Source organism: Camellia sinensis, chromosome 5 (assembly GCF_055761805.1).
Source record: "Camellia sinensis isolate YWXY chromosome 5, ASM5576180v1, whole genome shotgun sequence".
NCBI classification, from domain to species: Eukaryota; Viridiplantae; Streptophyta; class Magnoliopsida; order Ericales; family Theaceae; genus Camellia; species Camellia sinensis.
In genome coordinates this window covers 167,021,123-167,032,086 of record NC_138965.1, presented here as the reverse complement: position 1 = coordinate 167,032,086, position 10,964 = coordinate 167,021,123, and the positions used below count along the sequence as shown (strand labels likewise).

At 46.8% G+C, this 10,964-nt stretch overlaps 1 protein-coding gene across 1 annotated transcript; it reads left to right on the top strand.

Annotated features, from left to right (window-relative positions):
* Positions 1 to 7,973: 7,973 nt before the first annotated feature.
* On the top strand, positions 7,974 to 9,795 carry LOC145790261 (uncharacterized). The gene is made up of 4 exons (XM_082868038.1): positions 7,974 to 8,174; positions 8,268 to 8,861; positions 8,944 to 9,042; positions 9,251 to 9,795. Exons 1-4 carry the CDS (start codon positions 8,073 to 8,075, stop codon positions 9,650 to 9,652), a joined length of 1,197 nt encoding a protein of 398 aa, XP_082724164.1. The 5' UTR covers positions 7,974 to 8,072; the 3' UTR covers positions 9,653 to 9,795.
* Positions 9,796 to 10,964: the final 1,169 nt, after the last annotated feature.

Genomic DNA, 10,964 nt, shown 5'->3' with positions numbered 1-10,964 from the left:
AAAACAGATTTTTTGAAAGAAGTGCCAAACATGGACTGCTTTTCCAGATACAGAGTCGCCACCTAAATATTTCATTTTGGGAAATTTAGGAAACCCTGACTCGGTGCCAAAAGGCCACGTGTCCGTCATCACCAAAGTTGCCTCGGCTCGGGAACTTGGGTACGATTGGGGAAGGTCACTTTGTGAGCACCCCCGCTCGCCCGGTCATAGACCGGCCTCTACTAACCATGATATCAATTTTTGAAAACATTGTGAGTTCTTATTCCGGTTTTTAGCCTAGGTTACTATATGATGCGCACAACATACAAGTATAGACTGGATCGCCTGAATTGGAACAAAACATTTCATGTTCGTTTTTGAAAATGGTTTGCTACCCGCAGGTAGGCTTGAAACATTTGATGATTTACTCCAATTCAGATAACCCAGCCTCCACCCACAGGCATTCAGGCAGTTATATCATATAAGCACATAGCCTCATGGTAAGCATGCTATTCATGGTAGTCACTCACACGCATACAAGGATGCTAAAGCATAGAACTTACCGAGTACTCCAAGCCAAAATAGAAACTACATTAGAAATCATGCATGATCCTAAGTATACAAAAATACCTAATGCAACACATGCAAAAATGCAACTATAACAGACTCGGCTATTCTAAACATGGCATATGAAATGCTACAACTAACATATATTCAATTTGGAATTGAAAGTACGATGCAGTTAGTATGGTGCGCCGAGCCCAGTGCATGCAAAACAGATGAATGAATGCAAACATGCTATCATACTGTATGCTAATTGAAATATGCCCTAATCTAACCATCATAAGCGGATAAATAAAAGGGAAGAAAGACGTGGGGTTGGAAGACATACAACACACACACGCACACTTATTACAGTTGTGCCCTCTCGCAGAGGGTCTGAATAAATATACAGTCCCGAATAAATAATTACAGTCCAAATATTACAGTCCGAAAAATATACAAATTCCTAATTAATTAACAAATTAACTAAGAAAGTAAATAAAACTGGCATGCAAGCCAGGGACTGCCTTGCTTCTGATGGATGATGCATGTCCGGCTGCTTTACGCGGAAATCCACCGGGATGCCCCAATTAGCCTCTGTTTAGCAGTTGTTCTTGGAAAGCGTGCCAGACTCTAAAAAGTTGCTGATTCTTCATTTTGCTGCAACAGAGAGCAGGAAGGGGGCATAGCAATGTATTTTCACAAATATATGCATGCCTCGATCCTCGTGCCACCAATCACGCATACCGAGGCATGATGGCCGAGGAGACGAATTGCACAACTCAATATACAATGAATGCACATGAAAACACAGCTAAAACCTAACTCCATCATGGATAATCCGGAGTGTCGGTGACTGGGAATTGAGACACATTCCGTCACTCGGAGTACGAAATGTACCTCGTTTCCCGTGCCCGGGTTAACTCCTATCCCGAACACGATGCAATATGCATGACATGCAACTAAGATGCAATCTTAACCTACACCATACTATGAAAACGAGATGCCTCGAAGTGCGTGCACCCGGGCACGCAAACCGAGAAAATGACAGAATGCAATCTAAGATACAACCTAGTATGCACTATGCTATGAAAATGAGATGCCTCGAAATGCGTGCACACGGGCACGCAAACTGAGAAAATGACATGCAAACATGATATGGGCTTATACCAACATGAATGAGCCTCAGCCACACTCACATAGGATGCCGGTGGATGAAAATGAATTACCTCGAAATGCGTGCACACGGGCACGCAAACCGAGGCGATGACATACGCAATGCAAATGACATGGAAACAAGATATGGGCTTATACCAACATGAGTGAGCCTCAGCCACACTCACATAGGATGCCGATGGATGAAAATGAAGTGCCTCGAAATGCGTGCACACGGGCACGCAAACCGAGGCGATGACATACACAATGCAAATGACATGGAAACAAGATATGGGCTTATACCAACATGAGAGAGCCTCAGCCACACTCACATAGGATGCCGGTGGATGAAAAATGACGTGCCTCAAAATGCGTGCACACGGGCACGCAAACCGAGGCAATGACAGAATGCGATGCAATGACATAGAAATGGAAAGCAATCATTCTAATAGAATTTCAGCACTAAAATACGGGGGAAAACAGTCCCAAAATGAGGCGAAATGACACTAAATGCATGGAATTGTCCCGAAATGCGAATTTAGGCACCCGAAATGGCCTATAGCTATGCCAAATATGCACAATATGGACATGTAATGCAAAGACAGAAGCTAGGCAGTCCCCAAAAAGGCACTTTCACAGTTATAAACATGGCCAAACAGCAAACATAGGTAGGGAAAAAATGGCATGCAAGAATAGGGGCCAAGAGAGGGGTAATGAAGCAAGTGATATAAGAAAAATCCAAACTGAAAAATTCCCTTCTACAACACTGAAGAGGGACCAAAAATATGCACATTTACAGTTTATGGAAGTCCCAAAATCAGTATACAAACATGATAGAAATGCGATGCAAAATGAGTCTCAAAAGTGGCTATAACATGAGGTATGCAAAATATTCACCAAACAGCCAAAGACCCTTAATAAAACATGTATAATGGGCCAAAATAAGCACTTTTTCAGAACTGTAAAATGGCCAAAAATAAAATCATGATAGGCTAACTAAACATGCAAGAATGGGGAATAAAAGAGAGATATAACATGAAGTGGCATATGGAGGCCCCAAACCATGAAAGGACCTAAATGAAACATGAAGAATGGACCAAAATAAGCACTTTTTCAGAACTGTAAAATGGCCAAAAGCAAAAGCATGGTAGGCTGCCATTGCATGCAAAAATGGGACCAAAAGGGGAGTATAAAGGTAAGTACAACATGGAAGTCCCAAATGGTGTTGAGCCCTTCTTCAATGTTGAAGAGGGGCTCAAAATAAGCCTAATATAAGCTTACAACATGCTCAAAAACAGATTACTCATGGGTCAAAAATAGCATGCAAGATTATGACATATAAGAGGATCAATGAAGCAAGTGCATCATGGAGGGCTCAAAAAGGGTTGAGCCCTTAATGAAAAGTGAAGATGAGCTCAAAAGAGGGCCCCTTTCAGTTAGGGCCGGAGCTTGAAACAAAAAGCATATAGGGCTTACAAATGGATCAAGAAAAAGGGTCAAAAGAGGAGAAATGTTACTCACCCTTGAAGACTAAATCTTTTGTTGCTTCTTGGACCAATTTGCAGCTCCTTTAGCCTTTGAGAAGCTCTCCTTGTTGCTGGAAATGAAGTGGTGATGGTAGAGCTTGGTGGTGTAGAAGAAATGGTGATTAGGGACTTGGAAGTTTTTTAGGAAATGAGAGGGATAGAGAGGGGTTTGTCTATGGAAGCTTGAAGACAATTTTTTCTAACCCCAACATATGATATGGCTTGTTGGTTATAAGGGCAAAAAAAGGGGGTGTAAAGGTGGGGGAAAAGGAGGGCAACTTTCCCCCACAAAATATCCCCCGGATATTGATATTTTCTGGGGGATAAAGCTCCACAGCTGTAAAGTGAACAGTGCAAGGATCTCGGCCGGCCAGTTACTTTTGCTGAAGGTGGCCGGCCGGCCACACCCCCTAGCCGGCCGGCTAGGGGTCAAAAGGGTCAAGAAGATTTAGTGGCCGGCCACCATTTTTTAGGGTCCTCCCATGTGTGTACATCACAAATATGTGGTTGAAAGTTCAAGAAAGTGGGTCCAAGGGGTTCAACATTAGCCCGGAAAGAGGGGTTCAAAAGGGTCAGGTGGAATTACTGGCCGGCCACCAATTTTTAGGGTCCTCCCATGTGTGTACATCACAAATGTGTAGTTGAAAGTTCAAGAAGATGCCCCCAAGGTGTTCAACATTAGCCCGGAAGGAGGGGTTCAAAAGGGTCAAATTGAATTAATGGCCGGCCACCACTTTTCAGGATCCTCCCAAGTATGTACATCACAAATATGTAGTTGAAAGTTCAAGAAGATGCCCCCAAGGTGTTCAACATTAGCCCGGAAGTGCGAAAAACGGGCGCCGGAGGGCGTCGGAGGATGTATAACTGGTTGCTGCAACAATTACTGGCCTTTCACCCTTCAGTGACCTCCCCGGTGATAAAACAGAGGTACCTGCCAAAAATGAACGAAAACCGTTGCAAAACGAATGCTCGGGGACCAAAACGCGTAGTTCGAGGTCCCGAAAATGGGCTGTTAAGCACCGAAAGTGGCATTCGGCCACGAAGTGGGTTTCTCAGACCCCAGTGTCCCTCAAAAGGGATTAAATAAGATGTAGGCCAAAAATCGGAGCAATAGGAGATGGTTAGGCGGTCCCGAACCGAGGCACACGGCCTGACGGCTCCGAAAACCGGAAACCAGACTCCGAAATGGGAAAAATGGGCTACAGCCACCAAATGTAGCCCACGGACATTGAGAGATGGTCTACGGGACCTCTCCCTCCCCTCAGAAAAAGAAACAAAGAAAACCGAGCCTGGTTCGCAAACCGAGGCAAAGTACAAAAGAGGGTTCGGAAGTCCGGAGGCAGGGCTCACGGCCGCAACTCTGAAACTTCTAAACGAGCACATTATGCAACATCACCAAGCACTCAATCAGTGATGTCTGAGTCTTAAAGTCGGTCAAAAATGGGGTGTCTACAGTTGCCCCTCTTTGACAGAACTCGAAAGTCATAAGTGACGGGAGTGAATGTCAAAGCCCAGAGACGACCCATTTTTGACAAGGCCGAAAACTTAGACAAACGTACAAGATAAACAGAAATGTGCCCGCAGGCAGGGGCAAAATGCAAATGATATGCAAAGAGTCGGAGGTAACCCAATGATCATGTAAATGCAGCAAGCTGTAATGAGGCAAATATTCGCAAATAGATGCAACAGTTTTAAGCAAGAATTCAAAGCAACAACTACATTTCATGCAGTTAAGAAATGCGGAGGATTATTCAATCCCCGCCACGTCTCACACGGTGAAGATACGATACCTGCGCGATTCGTCTGGTCGTACCAGCCTCAATTGAACCGTACATACAATATCGTGCCTGTAAAAGAGAGAAATTGCAACAAGTACAATATGCTACCAACATATATTTAATGTGATTCCGAAAGTTCAACACACGCAGTGCCGGTGAGTGAATGCATCGCAATGCAAGAGTGGAACATGCGTGACAACGTATGCTCAAACATAGAGGTATGCCAATATCAAGAAGTGTGCATAAAAATGAGAGTATGCTCATGAGAATGCAAGTTATGTGCATGATAGTACAAAACGAGCATAAATCAGGGTGTTCATTTGTTACGAAACAACGAGTATGGAAATGCGTGTTTCGGTGAAGGCAACTCGATCGCGGCCTCCGATCCGCTTCCCGGAAAGGCTACAACTCATTCAAAAAGGATATACTTCGATTTCGATGAATGATGATGAGACATATGTCAGAACTTGAAGCTGAAGTCCCGGCGGAGCTATTTTGCGACCGGAAGTGTACTTTTCTTAAACTTTTTCAGGTCCCGGGAACTCCGATCTTCCTCAAAATTTGCAGGGAGCTAGGTGAGCCTGTGAGGGACATGGTCGGCCGTTTATCTTCCCAAGGGGAGGTGGCCAACCAGTTTTCCAAAAAGCAAATAGCTGGCCGGCCAGTTTTCCAAAAAGGAAATGGCTGGCCGGCTAGTAAATGTGGCCGGCCGTCCATCTGCCCAAATCCGGGGGCACTTTGGTCTTTTTACCTTCTTTCTTTATGCTTCTTCAACCAAGACCTTGAGCCTATATAAGGCAGTTGAGATCTTCCCCTTTCTCACCTTCTACACCACTTTCTTCTCCAGATCTGAGTTGTATACGCGTTTTCCAACGCCCCACGCAAATTGTTTCCGCAAAAACATTCAGTTTTAAACACTTTGAAGCGATTAAATTTCGGTTTCGGAGCTTCTTTTCTCATTTTCGCCACTTGTGGTAAGTTTGTCTCAATATTTGGAAGATTTTCTCGGGAGTTGACTTTTGTTGACTTTTTCATTTCCCAAGAGTTGACTTTTGTTGACTTTTTCCAATTTTGGCTCATTTTCGCTCATTTTTGCTCCTTTTGCAGATTCTTTGAAAATGGCGGGCAATTCTCCCCACGACGGAGGCTTTCTAGGTGCCGGGGACGATTTTGATCCCATGACTCTACCCCCGAGGACCCGACCTTTTATTCCTGGGAGGTACCATCCGCCAGCACATGTCCTCCCTCGTGCCGTCTTCCGTCACTTCACTAGCTTTGACGAGCGAGCACCCGGGGATCTGCTTCTCCGAGAGCCAGAGCATCACCTCTCTCATGAGGCCCAAGAGGTATTTACTTATTAATTAATTGCGAACGCACAGTACACATTAGTTTAGAGGTGAACACACGGCTCAAACACTGATTTGTCGAACACACAGCCCGAATTCGAAAGTGAACACACAGCCCACACTTTAAATTTTCTGAACACACAGCCCAGATTAGAACTGTGAACACGCAGCCCACACTAGTCGAAATTTGAACACGCAGCCCAAACTTTAAATTTTCTGAACACGCAGCCCAGATTAGAATAGTGAACACGCAGCCCACACTGATTGAAATTCGAACACGCAGCCCAAACTTCAAATTTTCTGAACACGCAGCCCAGATTAGAATAGTGAACACGCAGCCCACACTGATAAAAAGTTGAACACGCAGCCCAAACTTCAAATTTTCTGAACACGCAGCCCAAATTAAATAGTGAACACGCAGCCCACACTGATTGAAAGTTGAACACGCAGCCCAATCTTTAAATTTTCTGAACACGCAGCCCAGATTAAATAGTGAACACGCAGCCCACGCTAGTTGAAATTCGAACACGCAGCCCAAACTTCAAATTTTCTGAACACGTAGCCCAGATTAAATAGTGAACACGCAGCCCACACTGATTGAAAGTTGAACACGCAGCCCAAACTTCAAATTTTCTGAACACGCAGCCCAGATTAAATAGTGAACACGCAGCCCACACTGATAGAAAGTTGATTATACTGAACACACAGTTCGTACACTTCACTTCTGAACACACGGCTACTTCATTTTATTTGTATGCAGCTCATTTCATTTCATCGGCACATGGCCCATCCCATTCCATTGGCACGCAGCCCAGTTCATTTTATCGGCACACAGCCCATTTCATTTCATCGGCACACAGCCCATTTCATTATTGACACATGTATTCATTCTGAATGCAGGTTGGTTCCCGCAGCGTACGGGGGTATGGTTCCACCGCCGCACGGGACTGGTACGCTGAGCTCCCGGAGGCCGTCCGAGATTTGGTAGACTTGGCAGGATTCGGGGCTTTCTGCGTTGGGTTGTCCCGTTGCTCTGCCAGGAGGACTCTGATGGCAGCCTTAGTAGAGAGATGGTGGGACACCACTAACTCCTTTCATTTCTCTGCTACCGGGGACATGACCATGACGCCTCTAGACTTCGCTGTATTGACTAGCTTGGACATAGGAGGTTGGCCCATCCCCTATGATGAGGATATGGGCGAGTGGGAGGCCGCTTGGATGTATCTATTGGGGGCTCGCCCGCCCGTTGATAGGGTTTCTGGGAGAGTCCGATACACTTGGTTCTCTTCCCACTTCCGGCGGGCAGAGATGGTGCCCGAGACTCCTGAGGAGACGGAGCAGTACGCCCGTGGTTTCCTTATGTTCCTCTTCGGGATTACTCTGTTCGCCGATAGAGGGAACACAGTCGGGCTATACCTGCTGAGCGCTCTGGTTGACCTATCACAGGTCCATCGATATGACTGGGGTGGCGCCGGCCTGGCTACCCTTTACTTTTATATGAGCGCGACCTCCCGCGGGCGGGGAGATTTACTTGGTGGCTACTGGAGAGCCTCGGAGGTACTTTTCTGTCCTCTTGATTTACATTTCTGCTCTTCATTACTTGTACATTGCACACACAGCGCACTTTTACAGTCTGTATTTTGCTCTCAGCATTTCGTACTTACATTCTGCACTGCTTTTCTCAGCTATGGGTTTATGTATACTTCCCAGCATTAGCCCCAGAGTTGGAGGTGGCAGGGGTTCCCATGACCCCATACTCACTAGTGTTCGAGGGCCCGCACCGGCCGAGACCCCGAGAGACCCTCATTTACCTGCGACAGTACTTTGACACTGTGCGGCATTCGGAGGTACTTTAGAACTTTCAATTCCTTTCATTTTCATCTTTGATTTGCTCTGTATATTCCCGCTCTCTGATTGGTTTATGCATTTATCATCCGCAGATCTCATGGCAGCCTTGGGCGCCCCTGGGTGATGGTCTCCGACTTCAGTATACCGGAGGGTCGGACATCTCCCAGTATAGGGTCTTGCTCGAGGGGCCGGTTGGCAGGGCATGGTTTCTGGGGGAACGCTTTCTGCGCCAGGTATGGGGGTATCTTTCTCAGGATCCTCCCGCAGTACCCCCAGTCAGTATGCGGACTGCTGACAGGCTCTCTTACTCGGAGGTAGTCGGCGCTATGCTGGGTAGCGATGCTTTATTATATCTTGAGGAGGGGGACTACGCCACTTACCGTCACATATATTTGATGCCTCCATTGACGGGAGCTCGCACCCCGATGACGAGGCCTGCCGGTATGTCATCCTCGGGTCAGGCCCGAGCTCGGGCTGCAGACGCCCCTTCTACTAGTAGGGCTGGTACATCTAGAGGTGGGGGTAGACCGGTTCCTCCGATTCCGTCGACTTATCCTCATCCTGGATGGCCAGATTTGCCGACTGAGTTGATGGCGTGGCAGTATGGGGCTATCTCTCCGACCCCGATCCCGCTAGAGCCTCCGATGCCCAGTGATCGATACGCCATTGATCCTGACTCACCGCTGGTATGCTCCACTGTTTTTCATTCATCATTCAGATGTTTAGACATTCTTTCGTTCACTGATGATTATGAGCTCATATTTGCAGCCATCGCGAGGGTACATGGAGGAGGTGGTTGGACTGGTGGCCACACTCGAGGGCATGGTCCTGCGTAGGGAGGCACAGTTGTCTGTCGCGGGCATTCAGGTACCCTTCAGTTTTCTGGCATTTATCATACTTCTGATGACATGCTGATTTCTACTGCATCGATAGACTACTTGTGTAGAGCACATCTGACACACACCCCACTTGGACACTGTATTTACATGCACCTACTTCACGTAGCTTTTGCTTGTATCTGCATCTGATGTATATATTTGGACTGATGTATTTGAATTGAACTCTTTGTTTTCAGATGCCTTCATGGTCCGGTCAGCCGCAGGCCAGGCCTCCTTGGGGAGCTGGGCCATCTGGGCCTTTTCAGGGAGTTGGGTCACCCGGGCCTTTTCAGGGGGCGGGGCCATCTAGGCCTTTTCGAGGAGCTCGAGGAGGGCCTGTCCGCAGACGCAGGGCTCACGTTGTAGAGGCGGAGCCTGATGAGGAGGAGGAGGATGTTAAGGAGGAGGAGGAGGCTACCGACCGTCAGTCAGAGACATCTGCTGAGGAGGGGGGCTCCGGTCTTGGTTCGGGGAATAGAGGCGAGGCTGAGGGGGATCCTGAGGATGACAGCTCCGACTCAGATGATGATGATGGTGCAGAGGTTGTCCCGCAGAAGAGAATGAGAAGTGCTTCTCGTTCCCGCTCCCGAGGACATTGATGTTGCTATTTCCTGCTTTATTTTTCTTTTTGCTAGTAGTTTGTAGCACTTTGCACATTGTTAGGCAGTTTTATTTTTTGTAAAACTTGTACCTTTGTTTGTTGTAAAGCATGATGGAATGAAATAGCTTTTGAAAAGGTGTTTGTATTTTAAACTTTTAGCATCGTATCGCATCATTTATTTCGCACAAAAAAAGAATTTGAATGGGAATGTGCATTGTGTAATCACCAAGTCAGGTAGTGAACCGACGCAACAAACTAAGCAACTCAACTTACTAAGATATAACAGAACCTTTAGCAAGTTTACAACTCGATAAACAAAATGCAATAACATTGACAACGCAAATAAACAAGACTTAAACAAAGATTGCTTAAACAGAGCGCAATGACTCAAAAACACGAAACACGTCCGCTCGACAAACAACTCGATAAGCAAAACAACAACTCGATAAACAAAACTCAGCAACAACAGAGCGTACTTCTGACAATCTGGGCACCGGAACGCATCCGAAACAGAGGGAAATGAAGGTCTTTGACTCTCCCGTTGCGTGGAAATGCTTGAAACTTTCCCTCGAAGAGTAAAACAGGGCCAAGGAGATACACTGCAGCATTGCCGGCCACCTTTGGGAGCCGGCCGGCCAAATTTGTGGAGAGAGACAGCTGGCCGGCCAGTTTTGTAAAAAGTAAACGGCTGGCCAGCCAGAAAAGGTGGCCGGCCGGCCACTTAGTCCTGCAGCCACCTGATTTTTGACACGTGTCCCCGTGAATAGTGTTTTTCCCTCTATAAAAGCCTCAACTTCGGGAACATTCATTTCATCTTAGTTTTAGACAAAGATGGAGGCGTTTCTCGCGGAAAATCTCACATCTTGGATCTCTTCTTGGGATGGCTCGGAAAAGCTGAACTTCCGGGGTTTCGGCTTGAATGCACTATTCACGCTGAGCCATACTCCGTTATAGCTCCCTTTTCTCCATGCCGCGGCAAGGTTCTGGAACCCAGTGACGCACGTTTTTAGCTTTGGCGGCCAAGAGATGTGTCCCACTTTCGAAGATTTTCAGGTTTTGATGGAGTCTGAATGCTCTGAAGTGATCTTGCCCCAGCTCCGTTTTGGCCATGCTCAGGCTTTAGGGCGGATGTGTGGGCTCACGGCGCATGACGCTCGATCTCTGATCTGCAGTGGGGAACTGGACATCCTCGGCTTGATCCATCGTTTTTCCTACGCTGGTGACCGCAGCAACCATTATTGGCAGGGTTTCCGACAACACGCCCTCTGCTTATGTTTGTTGTCTCACTTTCTGCTTTCCTCGGGTATCGG

Coding starts and splice junctions, on each gene's coding strand:
- LOC145790261 (XM_082868038.1), top strand. CDS start 8,073: ATGACCCCATACTCACTAGTGTTCGAGGGCCCGCACCGGCCGAGACCC. Junction 8,175..8,267: donor ACACTGTGCGGCATTCGGAG/GTACTTTAGAAC, acceptor TATCATCCGCAG/ATCTCATGGCAGCCTTGGGC. Junction 9,043..9,250: donor TGTCTGTCGCGGGCATTCAG/GTACCCTTCAGT, acceptor CTTTGTTTTCAG/ATGCCTTCATGGTCCGGTCA.